The following is a 19234-nucleotide window of genomic DNA, read 5'->3' on the forward strand; positions in this document are numbered from 1 at the left end:
ACAACAACAACAACAACAACAACAATAATAATACACTACCATCTGGCTGGGTTTCCCCACTTGCAGTTTTGCCTCAGCCATGGGGACTAGGAGCTTAACTTCTCCAAAATAGAAACGATGAGTTTTCAAGCAGTATCAGAGACATCAATTTTCTACATTCCCCTGTTACTTTGTGAAAATGGTATAATTGGAAATTACTCTGACTGTCAGCACACAGCAAGGTGCTCGTGTAGTTACAAACAGGGCGTCAGAATGCTCAGTTGTGCTTTGCCATTCATATTTATAGAGGGAGCTAGGTCTGGTTGTTCAGTTATTGCTAATTCTTCTTCTATATCTAAGAAGGGGGCTAAAAATAATTGATGAGTAGTGTCAACTGTTGCAGGTGAGCTGTTTGCACTTTCCAAAATGGCAGACGTATTTCGCACAGGAACTGAGGTAATTGATGGTGACGAGCTCTTGAGCAATAAGATGAAATTTCTCCTCACATAGCGCTTTGTCATCCTGTGGAAACTCATGGCCATGAGGAGGTCAAGTCATTGAGAAACTGGAAATGGAGGATTAGTGTTCCATAGTTCATACCCCCGAATGCAGTGCCTTGGGGGCGTTTTCAGGGCATAAAACTGTGATCTACCGTATTTTTCGTCCTATAGGGCGCACCTCGTTTTTTGGGGGGGAAATGAATAAAAAAAAATTATTTCTCCCCCCCCCCCAGCCGCAGCTGCCGCCCCAAGCCTTGCACATGCCTGCCCAAAGCACGGGGCACCCTCCAGAGGGCTCCCCGTGCTTCGGGCTGCAGGCTGCCGCCCCAAGCCTCGCGCGCCCGGCGGGACCTTCCGCTGGGCTTGCAAGGCTTGCGGATAGCTTCCTGAAGCCTGGAGAGCGAGAGGGGTCGGTGCGCACTGATGCCTCTCGCTCTCCAGCCTTCAGCGAAAGCCTGCATTCGCCCCATAGGACGCACACACATTTCCCCTTCATTTTTGGAGGGGAAAAAGTGCATCCTATGGGGCGAAAAATACGGTACTTGCAAGAAGTATCCTCAGGCCTGCCCATCCATGCCTTGAGGCTGTGGGGCAGTGACAGGAGCCCTGCTTGAAAGCTGGCCTGCCCAAGTCCTCTTCTTTACAGAGCTACAAAGATAAAGGTAAACATTCCGTTTGAACACTGTCTTCGGCTCCAGTGTTGGACCATTTCGATCGGATACTCCCTGCTGATGTGGATAGATTCCTCTGAGCTGCCAGGCCCACCACTTGCCCCCTTGACCCATGCCCGTCTTGGCTGATTAGAGCGTGCCCTGACATTGAACGGATCCCCCTGGTTGAAATTATCAATTTGTCTCTTGGCATGGGGACATTCCCAGGGGAGCTGAAGGAAGCAGTGGTGTGTCCACTCTTAAAGAAAACTTCATTAGATCCTCTTGTTGTAGTGAAGTTGGGGAATCTTGGTATGTCAAACGCTGGTTCACGCAGGAGTGAGGCATTGTGGGAGAGATAAGATTGTGGCCTTATGGGAAATGGGTGTTTGGTCTCTTTAAAAGTAAAACTCTCTGTCTCTAGAAGTGTGAGTCAATTACTAGTACATCTTGACTCTAGGCAGGATGAGATGTTATCTGATTTGCAGACCCTGGCACAGCTGGGGGCCTGAGTGTGGATTGCGTTGTAAAAAGGCACAGGAGGTTATCAAGTCATTTACAACTTAGGAGCCTGGTACAGGTAAGAGAGGCCTGGGAACCTCTTTTGATCTTAAGGTCTCTGAGTCTAAACAAAGTTCAGCTGTGCTGGTCTCCTGACAATCAGGAGTACCCGCCCTCCCTTCCCCACAGGTGGGCGGGTATACAGCCATTGGTACAGCCATTGGTAAATTGGTAATTAACCTGAAGAAATGATTGGTCCCTAACCTGTCCTCCACATGGCTTTTCAAGGATAAAGGATTTGGGAATTCAGATGCAAAGGGCAGAACATCTTGCCCTGGTACTTCGCCTGGGGGCGTTTGACCAGTGAAAGGACTCTGCTGTGTTAACTCTGCTGTGTTTTGAACTACTGTTGCTGTGTGAGTATGGTTTTAGCTGGTCATACTTTACAATGTTTTTATTTTTTTGTTTATAACCTTCTAAGAAATGTGCAATATTTTGAGGAGCTTTTTCAATAACCTTGGAAAAGGACTTTTTGTCTTTTGTACCCTGTGCCTTTGCTTGGGGAAGCTAAACTGGTGCTTACCATTTGGACACCTACCTGATGAATTTCTGTCTGTGTCACAGTAAATTGACTCAGGGCTGGGCAAACCCGGTAAAAATAGATGGGGGGGTTCCCCTCCTTGAACCCCATTTGAGGGTGGTCCAGGAAAGGAGACGGTGGCATCTTTACCGTTTGGCTTGTGATTTGCAACAACTAGCGATCTCTCCCCCTTCCTGGCCAAGTCCTGCTGGTGTCTAGGGGGAATGGTCGGGGTGTGTGTGTGTGAATAGTCCCGCTTACTACACTTGTCCTTTCTTGAGTTAAATAAAATGTTTTGCATAAAATAAAAATAAAAACCTTAAGTCTGGAGGAGGAGGCCAGAAGTCCTCAGTGCAGTTAATGTGCTGGTGAGGAAGGGCTAAGAGTAGGAGGTTTACTTCTCTGAGGCCCAGAGACAAGGAAACATGTACCAATCCATTGTTCAGGTTATGGAGCCATGTGGTTTGGATTTATAGGAGCCCACACTGGTTTTTGACCCTGCTCTATTAGCAGTATTATGTTTAGATATATTTATTGTTGCCATAAAAAGGTAAAGGTAAAGGGACCCCTGACCATCAGGTCCAGTCGTGACCGACTCTGGGGTTGTGCGCTCATCTCGCTCAAGATGCCGGGACCCGGCGCTTGTCCGCAGACAGCTTCCGGGTCATGTGGCCAGCATGACTAAGCCACTGCTGGCGAACCAGCGCAGCACACGGAAAAGCTGTTTACCTTCCTGCCCGAGAGTGGTCCCTATTTATCTACTGTACTTGCACTTTGAGGTGCTTTCAAACTGCTAGGTGGGCAGGAGCTGGGACCAAGCAATGGGAGCTCACCCCATTGTGGGGATTCGAACCGTTGACCTTCCGATCAGCAAGTCCTAGGCTCTGTGGTTTAACCCACAGCGCCAAATCGCTGCGGGACCTAAAGGTCTTTTGCATTGTTTCAGGGAATAGTATAACCCTGTAAAAGGTTCAGAGCCATCTTGAGTGCAACGTGTACATGATATTTTTTTAAACCTCATAGGGAACATTTTTCCTTGCGACTGAGAACTGTGAGTATTTGGAAATAAAGCTCAGAAGAAAAATGTAGTGTACTGAAGTACTGGTGTCAGTTTGCAGCTTTGTTATTGTTCCATTTGAAGGAAAGAGACACTGAAAAGAATATTGGTTGGCCAAGAGATGGCAATATGACGTTCATGAGTATGAAATCCAACTCTTGTGTGTTTTTTAAAAAGGAACTTTGTTGACATTTGCCTTCCCTGCAAACGATGATAAATGTTGGGTTCAAAATAAACAAATCAAGACCAAATTCCCATGGAGATTGCAACATTCTTCAGGGACTCGGTGCTGATCTGAAACTTGTGAATGCGTTTTAAAGGGTTAGGTGCAGAGGGTCTTGCTTTGCATCAATTTGTAGAGGTCAATGAATTGTCATTTGTGGTATTGGTCACAGGTAATTTGCCAGAAAATATCCCCCCCCTCCCCAGTTTCCAATAAACATTACAAAAAGTGGCACTTGCCCATGAAAACTAGCTCTCATTGTAATTTGCTGCAGATGGGTTGTCCAAGTTACAGATAAATGATTGAGATTGCAAATCTAGTAGATTGGCCACATCTTTTAAAACACACTTAAAAAGAAAGCATCTAAATAACCTGTGGCACACCTTTTATTGCTCTTTTTTTAGGGAAGATCAAGCCTATTAAGACACAAATAGTTTGAATACTGGAGTTATAACAGCATTACCTAAAACAATATATTATGTAAAGAAGCACAATATATTATGTAAAGAAGCTTAACAGTTACTGTTAAGTTGTGGGTTGACATAGCAGACGACACAGCGATTTCTCCAAAGCAGCTCTTTATTTTGTAAGCTGGAATAGAACTGTCTGCAAACAGCTCAGCCGGCCTGCTTTTATAGGCAGCCGGCTGTCAACATTGTAGCAACAACAACCCAGAGTTTCCCGCCTAAATTAACTGACGTGGACCTGAGTGAAAACTATCTACAGTATCCCCCTGCTGGCCCAGGGAGAAACTTCACTACATAACAGTTACATTGGTCACTATGGGATTACTGCGCAGCATTTTCTTGCCGCATGGCAGCTGAAGGTCTCTTCTGATTGTATCTTCTATGCATCCAGATAATTGCAATGACCAGACCCAGGAGGATAAGGGTTTTCAAGGCGAAAAGCACAGAAATCAGGTATCTGTATAAATGAAACAGAATCATAATAATAATAATACACCACCCATTCGACTGGGTTGCCCCAGCCACTCTCAGCAGATATATAATTGCTGATAGAAGAAAACAGGGCTATTTCCCACCATTCTCTAATATAGAAGCTTTGTGGATTAACACACCACAGCCGGTGCTCCCATGAGCCTTTCTGAGGGAATCGACTGTCATGGCACTCAAGGGTGGCATCTGGGTGTTGCACCCGCCTCCCTGCTTGCTTGTAGCGGCAGTGCCTCCTCCCCCCAGGGACACTGACTTCAGGAATACAGTGGTACCTCGGGTTACATACGCTTCAGGTTACAGATTCCGCTAACCCACAAATAGTACCTCATGTTAAGAACTTTGCTTCAGGATGAGAACAGAAATTGGGCAGCAGTGATGGGGCGGCAGCAGGAGGCCCCATTAGCTAAAGTGGTACCTCAGGTTAAGAACAGTTTCAGGTTAAGAACAGACCTCCAGAACAAATTAAGTTCTTAACCTGAGGTACCACTGTACAGGAAAACTAGGAGGAATGGCAGCTAAAGATGATGGAATATGCAGAGTTAGCAGGCCTAACCAGCAAGGTGAGAGAACAAGGAGATCAAGTTTATAAAGAGGAATGGAAAATTTTTGTGGAGTATTTGCATATAATTGTAAGAAAGTGAAAACGCTAGCAGGATTAATGTCAATTCAACAGTCTGGTTTTGATTGAGGTAATATGAAAAGGAGGAGAAATTGGTTGGAATAGAATAGAATAGAATAGAATAGAATAGAATAGAATAGGCAGTAAGAATGGGAAACTTAAAAGACCCATGGAAGGAGAAGGAGGGAAGTTGATGTATTTTATAGGTAGATGTTTATTTGTGGAAACTGTATAATTGAAAACTTTATTTTTTAAAAAATTAATTACAAACAAGGAATACAGGAAAACAGGCCTTGCTAGCCACCAGGAGGTGGCAGCATGAAAACCTTTTAGAGGTTGCTGAGCCAAAATATCAGTGATATCACATGTTTACACAAAGGGAATCTCAGTACTTACTCTGTTGGACTAGGGCTGAAGCCTGATTGGTTGTTTGTTTGTTCTTGTTTGGTAGTTATTAGAAAGAGATCAGGTTCTGACTGACTGCTAATTGCTGCTGTTTCTTCTGAATCCACGGAGGAATCTGGGAAGGATTGTTTGGTTGTTTGTTCTTGTTTGGTAGTTATTATAAAGAGATCAGGTTCTGATTGCCTGCTAATTGCTGTTGTTTCTTCTGAATCTGAGGAGGAAGCTGAACAAAGATGAAGAAATGGACAGTTTCAGACACTGAAGAGACCAAGAACTTCAGAAAATGTGAAGAGGGACTGGCAAATAAGGGATAGTTCCAGTCAAACAAAACAAGAGCCATGGTCAGATCACTTCCTGGCGCAACTAGACTTCTCCACAACCCTTCCCATCTGCAGGGAGGTGAAACCAATTTGAATGGTCTGCCTCTGCCACTTAATGGATCCAAATGGCTTCAAAAAGTGATAGGGGCAGTACTTTTTTTTCCTTTAAAAATGTTTAGCGGTACTCTCATTTTGACTCAAGAAAATCACCATTTTATAGTTCAAATTGGGGGAAATAAATACAGTAGCTAAATGGATAAAAGTACTGTACAAAGATTCACAAAATGTTTATGTGTACACCTGCGTCCCCCCAGAAAAAAAACACTGGGTAAGGGATACATTATTATCCCATGTTGGCCTCTTGGCTGATACTCTGGTGGCCCACTGGAATGTCTAGTTAACCAGGGTTATAGACTGTTAATTCTGAAGTGCCCTCTCCGATTGCATGGAGCTGGGATGACCGTGTGGTTTTCCCAAGGGCTGAAGGTGATGAAACGATCTCTGAGAGGACTAGGGTGCCGGTGGGGGAAAACATGTCCTAAATTGGACTGAACATAGGTTAGAGCTCATTGCAGAGCCTACCAAATCGCAATAGCGATGGCAAAGAAGACCCTTTTCACCATCTCTATGGCATCTGCGGAAAGCAGTTCCAGGAGACTCTTAGGTGGTTTGTAGTCTAACAGAACCACCTTTGCCATCGGAGTCCAAGAAGGACTCCAAAATCTCCTGCAAAGATTTTGCAAAGCTTTTTGCAGATAAAATCACCCAGATTCAGAAAGAGGTAGGCGCCACTGTGGTAGCAGGGCTGGCATGGGAGAGTTTCAGCGCTCTGTCTAGTCAAATTGTATAAGATCAATTTCAACCTGATTACCTCTGAGGAGGTAGACAGTGTGCCTGGACGAGTGAAACCTGTCTCCTCGACCCTTGCCTATTCTGGCTCATAAAAGCGAGCCAGGCTGACTGAGACCCTACCTGCCTGCAGACTGTCTTGCCAGAGTGGTGCATTCTTTGGTTATCTCCCACTTGGACCACTGCAATGCGCTCACGGTGACTCAGAAGCTACAATTAATGCAGAATGTGGCTGCTAGACTGGTGACTGGGAGCGGCTGCTGGGACTATACTGTATAACATCTATCCTGAAAAAACCTGTCATGTGACAAAGGCCTTTGAGAACAGAAGCAGTAAAGTGCTGGAAAATGCTGAAAAGTGAAGATTCATTCTTCTAGCTGACTTATTCCTTATATATTGTTTCAATTACAGGAAGTAACATGGAGCCAGGAAGGATAAATACATGGGCTCAGTGTGCTCTTTATTTCTTTTTATTTTGCTCTCTTCCATTATTATTGGTACAGTGTTTGTAAGGAAGTCTGTTTGCCTCAGTAAAGGTTTTTTTTACTGTGAATTTTGACCCTGCGTTTTGACTTCACTGCGCGACAAGACCTACATTGGCTCCCAGTGTGTTTCTGAGCACAATTCAAAGTGTTCGTTTAAAGCCCTTAATGACTTTAGCCCAGTATGCCTGAAGGAGTGGTTCCGCCCCCATTGTTCAGCCCAAACACTGAGGTCTAGATCCAAGGGCCTTCTGGGGGTTTCCTCATTGTGAGATGTTAAATTACAGGGAAGCAGGTAGAGGGCCTTCTCAGAAGGGGCACCCACCCTGTGGAACACCCTCCAGTGAGATGTCAAAGAGATAAATAAATATATGATCTTCCGTAAACATCTGAAGGCAGCCCTATATCACGGTGCTTTTAATGTGTAATATTCTATTCTGCTGCTGCTGCTGCTGTGCTTTTGTATACCCTGTTGGAAGCCGCCCATTATTTTATTATGTCCCTTTTGAACTTGCTGACAGGGGAATCGGTGACAGGAGACAATTCTGCAAGCATAGTTTTCCCTTATGTGAATTTTACACCAGCATCATGCAGCAACATAATACAAGCCTTGTTTCATTTACCATTATTTACCTGCTTAACGGGCAATATAATACCCTTTTGGAAAGAGAAAAATTATCACAATACTGTATTCACTTCCTATATATATATATATATATATATGCAGGTTTTGGTGTCCTCGGGTGTCTTCCCGTGTAAAAGTTGGGGTGTCTAGGCGACGTTTCGACGAGGTCTCACTCGTCATCTTCAGGCTGGTGCTTTCGGCTTCTTGTTACTGGAACAGAGCAGGATCTCAGTGTTTGAGTTCCTATAAATACTGTAGAGGGGGTGTGGTGTATAGCCTCCAATGTTCTGGGCAGAGAGGAAGTTCCCAGGTTAGTGTGCCTTTTCTTCTTTTGTACCTGGGAACTTCCTCTCTGCCCAGAACATTGGAGGCTATACACCACACCCCCTCTACAGTATTTATAGGAACTCAAACACTGAGATCCTGCTCTGTTCCAGTAACAAGAAGCCGAAAGCACCAGCCTGAAGATGACGAGTGAGACCTCGTCGAAACGTCGCCTAGACACCCCAACTTTTACACGGGAAGACACCCGAGGACACCAAAACCTGCATTCCTGTACCCGTGAAAATCTACGAAAGCAAATATATATATATATATATATATATATATATATATATATATATATATATATATATAATTTAAAGTATAGAAGAAGGAACTCTCCTTATCTTTGCAATTCTGTGCACACTTACCCAGCAGTAAGCACCTTTGGGGTTAATGTGCATAAGATCACATTTATTCCGTCTTTTGAGTTTCCTGTGGTGCTTGGAAATGGGACTCACCTGGGAGAACAGTATTATTTACAGGGAAACCAACATCAGAGTCAGTTCTTTCTATACCACACCACTAAATCCCAGCATCTTGCTGTGTGAGGTTCTCCAGTCTGACTCTGAATTCCAAACGAGAATGATTATCCTTGATAAAAACTCTGCTAGCAGTCCTTTCTTCTTCAGATCCTGTCGTCTGAACAACTATTTCATAACTGCTGTGAACACAATTGATGTACTGGAGATTTTTTTCTTTCCTCATTCCTGCATTTCTATCATTACAAACAAGGAGAGGAGGAGGAGGAGGAGGAGGAGGAGGAGGAGGAGGAGGAGGAGGAGCATTTACCTGGAGAAACTGTCACGTTCACCCTGTGTCTGATACTGGAGAAGAAACGATCTATAACACAGTAATAAACACCGGAATCATCCAGATTCAAACTGTCCATGGTCACTTGAAAGCAGTGCTCTTTCTTATTCTCTCTGAGGGAGACTCTGCCCGTGTTCACCTTTCCATCTGATGATATTAAACTTTCGCATGAAGACAAAAATATGCCTTCTTTCATTTTGCACCAGCTCTTAGTGTTATCTTCAAAGGTTTGTTGATAACGGCAGCGCAGAGAGAGAGATTTCCCTTCATATCCATGCACTTCAACTGGACCGGTCAGTCGCCATGTCTCTGGGGGAAAGAAAGAGAATCATTCATTGGAGTCAATCAGGTTGACACCATGTTGCTGGTGTTGTCAGGCTACAGGGAACCTAATCCCCCTCCCTCACTGCTGGCAGCCAGAAATGGGGGAAAACAAGAAGTTCTTACCAAGGTAATTTATTCAGTATTCACAGAGAGAGATGCATAATGCCACCTCTTGGATAATGGCGTTGCTCTGAGTAAAGTCCCATCTCCTCCATCTCTCCTATTATGTCATCCCTACGTTGGCTGATCTGTGCTTTCTGCTCTGAGCTTTCTGTTCTCTTACTCTCAGTGCCTGCCTGGACCTGGGAGGGGGGCAGTTCTGGCATGCTTAGTGGTGTCGGAAGGGGGTGCACGGTGGGGTGGTCTGCCCTGGTGACATCCGGGGGGGGGCGGTGTGTGACATTATCTTTGCAAGTCTGTGTACACTTACCCAGCAGTAAGCACCTTTGGGGATAATGTGCACAAGGTCACATTTATTCCTTCTTTTGAGTTTCCTGTATAACTTGGAAACAGGACTCACCTGGGAGAACAGTAATATTTACACGGAATCCAGGATCAGAGCCAGCTTTTGATATGCCACACCAGTAAATCCCAGCATCTTGCTGTGTGAGGTTCTCCAGTCTGACTGTGAATTCCAAATGAGAATGATTATCCTTGATAAAAACTCTGCTAGCCGTCCTTTCTTCTTCAGATCCTGTCGTCTGAACAACTACTATACAATGGCTCCATGAACTTCCTTTGCACCAATATTTTACATGTTTCCTAAACCCAACATCATATTTGCATCTCACAGAGAGTGACCTGCCCAAAAATCCACTCAGTGCTTCAGGACCAGTCAGATCAGACATGCAACCTGAAAAGCAGAATAAACCTGGAGTGAGGTATTAGCTCTCCAACTAATATCATGGAAAAATATAAAATTACACACACCCCATGTCGCTTGTTGATTCATAGGTTACTGCATCCATACAGACCACATTCCCAGCACCAAGAGCCGCTTTTTCAGCTTCAAAGACCCTGCCGCTGAATTCTAACTTCCTTTTGAAGCATGGTCAGATCTGGGAGGGATGCGGGGAGGGAGTGACTCTCCAAATGGATAACATGATGGCAAACCACAGCCATATGAAATGGCCACTGACCAACCAAGGACATATACAGCAACAATCTTGGGTTGGGAAACAAAGCACCAATACTGTAGCACACTTTAGGGTCAGGGGCCCATTGGGGAAGTGAGCGCTGTTCACATCTGTGCAAGCATGGGCCCTAATAAAAAGTTAATAAGGTACCAAATCCATCTCTCAACTGAGAGGTTTAAATATTGGAACAAGTCTGCTCTTAAGTCCTCATAGACTGAGCAAATCAGTAAGCAGTGGGGTAGCTCTTCAGCAACATTGAACATTATGTACACATGGGCAAACTCTCTTCCTAAGGAATATGGCAATAGCATTCTTCAACTATGGCAGCATGCATTGACTGGAACTGCAGAGAAGCCATGCCCTCCCCTGCCTCTGATCCTACCCTCTCTTGCCACACACAGCTCACGTCCCTTTATGAAGTCTTTTTTTGTAATTCAGTACTTGTGCCCTCACTACCATCTTTCTCTTTTCCTTACCTGGAAGCAGCACCCAGGTGAGCAGCATCCAGTTCCTCCAGAGGCTCATGGTGCTGTTGTCTTCCCCGCTCAAGGGACCTGGAAGGAAGCCAAAGTCTCCCAGGAAGCTCACGGGGAAAAGAGGGGCTCCAGTTGCCAGAATAAGCTCCGGCTAAATGAAGCAGAGCTTCGGAAAGTGAAAGTAGGAAGGCTTCTATATTGCATGTTTGATGGGCAAGACTGTGGTTAGTGTTGTTCTGCTTTTATGTCCTGCACAAGCAGAACGTAAAGAGAAAGAGCAGCTTCAATGGGTCGCGCCAAGTGTCCATCAAGTCCATTCACCCCTCTTGGTGTGGCGTTGTGGCAGGATGGTGGAGGCTCCACTGGGGCCCTGATGGGAGAACTGGAACTGCCGTGCCCTTCCTGATGAACTTATGCCCCCACCACCTATCAGGAACTGGATCCTAGCCTGCACCCTGCTTTGGTGAATGGGGATGCAGGCTGGTTCTTGGGCTGTGCCAGGGGGCGGAGCAAACAGGGCAGGAAGGCTTCCCTCGGTTCCACCCCTTGCCCATTTAAGCAGCTCACGCCTAGGGCACTACCTGTATGTTCCTTTATTGGGTTTTCCCACCCTCCTACCCTTGGTTTAAGCTGATGGCCAAGGACTTTGCTGCGACTACGGTGGTTGCCGTCCTTTAAGGGGCCAGATAGGAATTTGCCCACCGGGTTAATTGGCTCTGACCCGGTGGTTTTGCTTTCCTCATAGCAATTGTCACAACTGGTTGGGCATTGGACCAATCCTTTGTCTTGGGTGGAGGGGAGGTTGTAGTCTCTGCCTGCTCCTCCAAACACTGAGGTATCCCGTTAAAGGGATCTGGGGTGAGTGGCCATGTTTGCCTGCCCAGGTAGGGCTAGGGCAGAAGGAACTCCCCCAAACAGCAGTCCCTTGGCGGGGGGTCACCCTATTTGATGTAAGTCTTAGGAACCCCCGCCTGGATTGACCACGCATCACTTCCAGCAGGTGGGCTGGAAGTATTTCAGTTGCCCCATGCCCAAGCCAAACCTCTTTCATCTGTATTCAATAAAGTTGTGGCCTGTTTTGACCCAAAACCAGCCTTATTGGTCTCTTATTTATATGGGTTGGGGTATGGGGAACATCATGCTTGGACCTGCAAGTTCAGCATTCTGAGGGTGTCCAGTCAGATAGATGTCTCTGGAAAGTCCACAAATGAGCAGTTACACATCTCTGAATTCTGTGCTGCAGTCCTCTGATCATATAGTGCTTACAAAATGTACATATTAGAAGGAAATGTGAAAAAAGAGAATATGTTAGTGAAAATAACGTAGAAGAATGAATTATGCTAGGAGAATTTGCTCACAAAAAATTGTCTGAATTGCATATAAAAATGTGTTTATTCAGATAAATTAGCCTCCATGACCAGTCTGATCAAGGCACATCCCCTAACTGGGAGCAAGCGCAAACACACGTTGAAGGGTTATAATAATCACAACAGTTTATATGTGACAATAACAGTATTTGATATATGCATTGGGGGGTGGGGGTGGCCACAGCAATGGAAGACTAGGAAGAGGAGGTGAACATCTAACAGTGGCAGTGAAGGGTAGGGGTCACAGGAGGTAGCACTGGGTTTTTTGCCTCTAGCAGCAGAACATCCCGCACTGGACATGAACTGTACAATTATAAACACCCCATAAGCAAATCACAAGAACTTGCAGGCTGAATGTTTACTTGTTTATTTTACAAAAAAAGTCTTGTTGATTGTAAGAAAATCTAAGTGGTTTTCCAAAATATAAAACAGAACATTTAAGTTATCAATAAAACCTAGTAAAAAAGAACTTTTCCAAACTCCCTTCTTACTGTACCCAAACCTTGTTTTAAACTGCCACTTTGCCTCAGTGTCGACCCCTGTTCTCTGCCCAAACTTCTGCCATGATTTGCAATTCCCACTTTTTAAAAAATAAGCACCCTAGTTGCAGGGAATAATGTCCTGAGGGGAACTTTGAGTACAGTATCTTGAAAGAAAGTACAGAAGGAGAAAAAGATACTATACTGAAGTGTTGGTGTCAGTTGGCAACTTTATTATTTTAAGTTTGAGGGACAGAGAAACTGAAAAGAAAATTGGTTTGCCGAGTGATGGCAATATGACGTTCATGAATATGAAATCCAGCTCGCTCGCTCTTTTTTTAAGGAACTTTGTTGACATTTGCCATCCCTGCAAATGATGATAAATGTTGGGTTCAAAATAAACATATCAAGGCCAAATTCCCATGGAGATTGCAACTTCCCACAAGGAATTCTCACTTCTTATATTGGTCACAGGTAATTTGTCAGAAAACATTTCCCTCCACAGTTTCCAATAAACATTGCAATAAGTCACACTTGCCTATGAAAAGGAGCTCTCTGAACCTTGCTACAGATGGACTATCCAAGTTACAGGTAAATTACAGTGGATGCTCGGGTTGCGAACGTGAACCGTGCGGGATGCATGTTCGCAACCCGCAGCTGCACGTCTGTGCACGCGCGGGTTGTGATTCAGCGCTTCTGCGCATGCGCGGCCACCAAAACCCGGAAGTAACCCATTCTGGTACTTCTGGGTTTCAGCGGTCCATAACCTGAAACAACACAACCTGAAGCATCTGTAACCTGAGGTATGACTGTACTGAGATTGCAAATCCAGTAGATTGGCCACATCTTTTAAAACATTGTTAAAAGGAAAGCTTCTAAGCAATCTGTGGAATACCTTTTATTGCACTTTTTGGGGGAAGATGAAGCCGGTTGGTACACAAATAGTTTAATGTCAACTAGAGTCACAAAACAGTGTTAGCTAAAACACAATATATTATGTAAAGAAACTTAACAACAGTTACATTGGTCGCTATGGGATTGCTGTCCAGCATTTTCTTGCCACATGGCAGCTGAAGATCTCTTCTGATTGTCTTCTATGCATCCAGATAATTGCAATGCCCAGACCCAGGAGGATAAGGGTTTTCAAGGTGAAAAGCACATAAATCAGGTATCTGCATCAAAGAAACAGAATTATTATTATTATTATTATTATTATTATTATTATTATTATTATACCCTGCCCATCTGATGGAGAAAGTTCTGGTACTCATCATTTGAATGTCCGAGCCATGATGCCTGTGCCAGCCACTGAGATGGGTTGTCTGGTGTTACTGCTGGCAGACACAGCATGCCAATAGCAGACAGCAGGCCTTGCTGGCCTTACCTTTGGTAATGGCACCATACAGAGTCTGCCAGCCAATGCACTTAGCACTCCATCTCACAGCTCATTTTTCCATTTGGCAGTGAATTTTTAAAGAGATCCTGGACTCAGCTATACAGCTGCAAATAAAACGTTTTAATGTGTTGTGATTTGCCATATACAAATGTGACACTAGATGGCGAGAGTAAGCTATGCAAAATTCAATTTATTTTTCAAAATGTTGTTGTTGTTTTTAAAAAGCATTTTCATAGTGTTTTTTTTAATATGTATGTAGACTAAACCCCTGTTCCCATTGCATTTGACATCTCAACCACGGGAGGTTAGTTTCAGAGATATCGCTCACCTGGAGGTGGGTTGTACTTGCAGGGCGAAGGGGAGAAAGAGAGACCTTAAAAGCTTTTAGAGGTTGCTGAGCCCACAGATCAATGATCTCACGTGTTTACACAGAGGGAATCTCATGACTTACGCGTTGTCAGTAGTGTTTAGGGAGGGATCAAGGTCTGTCTGGCTGCTAATTGCTGTTGTTTCTTCTGGATCTGAGGAGGGGACAAGAGAGGGTGAGAAATGGACAGTATCAGCAGCAGTTGTGGAAGAGACACTGAAGAGACCGAGAACTTCAGAAAATGTGAAGAGAGAACTGGCGAATAAGTTCATGCTCCCAAATGCACGAGGGCAGCTTCAGTAAACAAGCTGTGATCTGCTTTTAAGAAATTTGCCACAGAAGTTTATGCAGCCCACGGCAGGGCATTGGCTAGGCCCATCTGGATCCACCCAGACCTGCTGGTCCTGAGCACACTCAGCTCTCCTGCAGCCCTCCAAACAGCCCCACAAACACCTAGGAACATGGGAGAGGTGGTGGAAGCAGTATCTGATGTCTGTCTCTGGAGTCATTCCTGCGACCAGCATCCCTGTGGGCTTGTTCTGTGGTGTTTGGAATGGTATGTTTGTGTTTTTTGGCTGCTCATGGCCTCAGCTCTGCTTCTGGTGATATGTATCTTGTACTGGAAGAAGCAAAGATCACCAGTGTCAAAGCAATGATTCTTCAACATCAGCTTTGTTGGACTGGTCATGTTGTGCAGATGCCTGATGATCGTCTTCCAAAGCAACTTCTCTATTCCAAACTTAAAAAATGGAAAGCTTAATGCTGGTGGTCAACAAAAGAGGTTTAAAGACTCTCTCAAGGCAAATCTTTAAAAATGTAGTATAAACACTGACAACTGGGAAACACTGGCCTGCGAACGCTCCAGTTGGAGAACAGCCTTTACCAAAGGTGTCATAGGCTTTGAAGATGCTCAAATTCAGGATGAAAGGAGAAATGTGCTAAGAGGAAACCCTCACCGTGATCAACTCCTGCCCAGAAACCTTTGTCCCCACTGTGGAAGGACGTGTGGATCCAGAATTGGCCTCCACAGTCACTTACGGACTCACTGTTAATTTTTTTTTTTTCCATATAATTTTTATTATTAAACATGAAACATGAAACATAAACATAAAACAAGACAAACGACAACAACAACGAAAAATAATATATATATATATACAGTAGTTTCACATCATTTTCATCACTACATTTTCTTTCAAACCTCCCTCAGCTGTCCCGTAAATCATCCGTATTCATCACTTTCATTACGCATTCCTCAATCTTGTATTGACATTATTTATCTCTTTTCCTCCTATTCCCTTTAATCAATACTTATTACTTTTTACAGTGCTTCTTTAAATCCCTTAAGCGTCATCTTTCCTTTACTTAAGCATTCCAGATAATCTACATATTTCTTCCAGTCCCCGATGAATTTTTGGTCTCTTAAATATCTAATCTTTCCTGTCAATTTATCTAACTCTGCGTATTCTAACAATTTTGTTCTCCAATCCTCTATGGTCGGTATTTCCTGTTGTCTCCATCTCTGGGCCAATACCACTCTTGCGGCTGTGATTGCATATCTAAAAAATTTGCAGTCTTCCTTTTTTATTTCCTTTCCTATTAGTCCTAGTAAAAAGACTTCTGGCTCCTTTCTAAACGTATACTTTAAGATCTTCTTTAACTCATTGTATATTTTCTCCCAGAAGTCTTTCACCTTCCCACAGCCCCACCACATATGATAGAATGTGCCCTCCTTATCCTTACACTTCCAGCATCTATTGCATGTCTTATACATCTTCGCCAATTTCACCGGTGTCATATACCATCTATAAAACATCTTCATCGTGTTCTCTTTTAACGTCATACATGCCGTGAATTTTAAGCCCTCCTTCCATAATTTTTCCCATTCCTCAAATTGTATATTGTGGCCCACATCCTTTGCCCAACTAATCATTACCGACTTAACTTCTTCATCTACCAGATTCCAATCCAATAACAATTTATACATTTTTGATAAATTTTTCGTATCATTACCTATAACCTCGCTTTGAAATACCGATTCTTTGTCCATTACGGACTCACTGTTAAAACCGTCTTTATGGAAGACAATCTTACTTGGCTACAAGTGATCGCCAAAGAAGAAGGATTTGGGGTGCTTGTGGGGTGTGTAATGTGGGTGTGCTGCGAGGCATGGGGTGTTCTGGGTATGTTCAACCCACACTTGTTGTAAAGAAAGTACACAGCTGAACCGATGTTGCTGAATAAAAACAAGAAGGTGAGAACATATTTGTGAGAGGCTAGTGATGAAGCACACCTGAGGAGAAACAAAATGTCTGCTGCAGTGCGACAGAGATTTTATGAGGTTTGTTGGGATCACACAGTTTAGTTCGGTTTTGTCTTTTAAATATATTTGGTTTGGACTTTTCAGTTGCCTCAATCCATGGCAAGCAGGGTCAGTCCAGGGTGTCTTGCCACTTGAGGCAAAAGGCCTCATTGTCTCCCCCCTCCAACCACCACTCTTTCCAGATCCGGGCCCCTGCCGTGATGCCTGAGCTGCACCCCTATCCCGGGTGTGGTGAGGATGCTGTGGCAGCAATGTGAGCATAGCATGGGCAGGGAGGGTGCAATAGTAGAGGAGGCAGTGAGTTCCTCAGGCCTGGATCTGGCACCTGAGGTGATGGCCTCACCTTGCCCACATAGGCAGGCTGGCCCTGTACCCATAGTTCGGTTCAGAGGCACCCTTAGAACAAGCCGGTGACATGAAACAACTTCTTGGGCAGGTAATTCAAGTGGGAGATCTGTTTCCCTGCCTCCAAGCACAACATTTCCTCCCAAGTTGACACTTTTACTTGGGATTGGAGAAATCCAAAACCTGTCATGGGTTTCCTCATGGGCTAATATGGGGCTACTGCAAAGTCAACCTGAGGATCTGCTGCATTGCAGGCATGTCCTTTGGGATTTTGAACTCTATCCCAGTCCATTCAGGCAACCGTGCTTGCAGGGGAATCTGTGGCAGGAGACAATTCTGCAAACATAGGTTTCCCTAATGTCAATTTTACATCTGCATCATGAAGCCACAAAAAGCAAGCCTTGTTTCATTTACTATTGTTTACCTGCTTAACGGGCAATATAATATCTTTTTGGAAAGAGAAAAATTATCAAATTATTCACTTCCTATCTGTTTTTTAAAGTATAGAAGTAGCACCTCTCCTTATCGTTGCAAGTCTTTGCACACTTACCTGGGAGTAAGCCCCTTTTGGGTTAATGTGCATAAGGAAAAGGTAAAGGGACTCCTGACCATTAGCTCCAGTTGTGGCCAACTCTGGGTTGCGGCGCTCATCTCGCTTTACTGGCCAAGGGAGCCAGCGTACAGCTTCCGGGTCATGTGGCCAGCATGACTAAGCTGCTTCTGGCGAACCAGATTAGCACATGGAAACACCGTTTACCTTCCCACCAGAGCGGTACCTATTGATCTACTTGCACTTTGATGTGCTTTCGAACTGCTAGGTTGGCAGGAGCAGGGATTGAGCAACAGGAGCTAACCCCGTCACGGGGATTTGAACCGCCGACCTTCTGATCGGCAAGTCCTAGGCTCTGTCGTTTAACCCACAGCGCCACCCGGTCACGCTTATTCCCTCTCTGATGTTTTCTTCCCCTTTTAGCTGTGTTTGGTTTTCGATTTGCCTGTAGAGCTTGGAAACAGGACTCACCTGGGAGAACAGTAATATGTATACGGAATCCAGGATCATAGCCTCTTTTCTTTATGCCACACCAGTAAATCCCAGCATCTTGCTGTGTGAGACTCTCCATTCTGACTGTGAATTCCAAATCAGTATGATTGTCTTTGATAGACATTCTGCCAGCTTTCACTTCTTCCTCAGATCCTGTAGTCTGAACAACTACACTACATTTGTTCCATGAGCTTCCTTTGCACCAGTATTTTTTATATGTCTGATACCAATATTCATATCTGCACATCACAGAAAGAGACTTGCCTAGAAATCCACCCAGTGCTTCAGGACCAATCAGAACAGACATGCAACCTGGAAAACAGAATGAACCTGGAATGAGGCACCATCTCTCCAACTAATATCCCTCTCGTATAGCAGAAAAATATAAAATTACACATCCCTGTATCCGGATGAGAACTGTGGCCTTGGCACTAAGGATGCATAGGTAGAGATTTCTTAATGGCTGCTTGTGTGACCAGTACCCAGAGAAGAAAAGAGATAATGTTAATAATGTTGTTGCTCCGATGGGACAGGTAGTGTTCAATCAGTTCTGCATGGGGTTGCACACCCTCTGAAGGATAATTTTGGGAGTATTCCCTTGAATCCATTCCTGTCACTGACCCTGAAAATTTAAATAAATATTTTTTAAAAAAGAAAAAAGAATCCATTCCTGTCACTGGAAGCCAGGACTGCCATCAGCAGGCACCCAGGACTTTCATTGAAAAAGCTTTTTAATTTTTATTAAAGTACAGGCAACCACCGATTTTTACGTTCTGGGTCATCATGCACGATGGTAGGGCATTCATCAGCTTGTTCCTTCCCATTATACCCTGTTCCACCAGCCATACCGTCCCATTTCCAGCCACTTCTGTGTAGCTGCGATTTGGGTCCAATTGTTGCGCGTAAATTGGTTGTTGCCTGTATACCAGACAGCCATAAAGAAAATTAGAAAGCATAATGTGGAGGCAACAGCTAAGGCAGAGTAGGCAGATACAGTGGTACCTCGGGTTACAGACACTTCAGGTTACAGATGCTTCAGGTTACAGACTCCGCTAACCCAGAAATAGTACCTCGAGTTAAGAACTTTGCTTCATGATGA

The 19234-nt window shown here is 44.3% G+C and overlaps 1 protein-coding gene across 1 annotated transcript; it reads right to left on the bottom strand.

Annotated features, from left to right (window-relative positions):
• Positions 1-4257: 4257 nt before the first annotated feature.
• On the bottom strand, positions 4258-10937 carry LOC309335678 (CMRF35-like molecule 3). The gene is made up of 4 exons (XM_081850916.1): positions 10817-10937; positions 9725-10057; positions 5462-5693; positions 4258-4414 (listed from the first exon to the last, which is right to left on the bottom strand). The coding sequence occupies exons 1-4, from the start codon at positions 10863-10865 to the stop codon at positions 4279-4281; spliced, it is 750 nt and encodes a 249-aa protein (XP_081707042.1). The 5' UTR covers positions 10866-10937; the 3' UTR covers positions 4258-4278.
• Positions 10938-19234: the final 8297 nt, after the last annotated feature.

The sequence above is a fragment of the Podarcis erhardii genome, assembly GCF_964252035.2.
Source record: "Podarcis erhardii genome assembly, chromosome: 2".
NCBI classification, from domain to species: Eukaryota; Metazoa; Chordata; class Lepidosauria; order Squamata; family Lacertidae; genus Podarcis; species Podarcis erhardii.

Coding starts and splice junctions, on each gene's coding strand:
- LOC309335678 (XM_081850916.1), bottom strand. CDS start 10,865: ATGAGCCTCTGGAGGAACTGGATGCTGCTCACCTGGGTGCTGCTTCCA. Junction 10,058..10,816: donor CACCTGGGTGCTGCTTCCAG/GTAAGGAAAAGA, acceptor TCTGCTTTTCAG/GTTGCATGTCTGATCTGACT. Junction 5,694..9,724: donor AAATATTACTGTTCTCCCAG/GTGAGTCCTGTT, acceptor ATCTTTGTTCAG/CTTCCTCCTCAGATTCAGAA.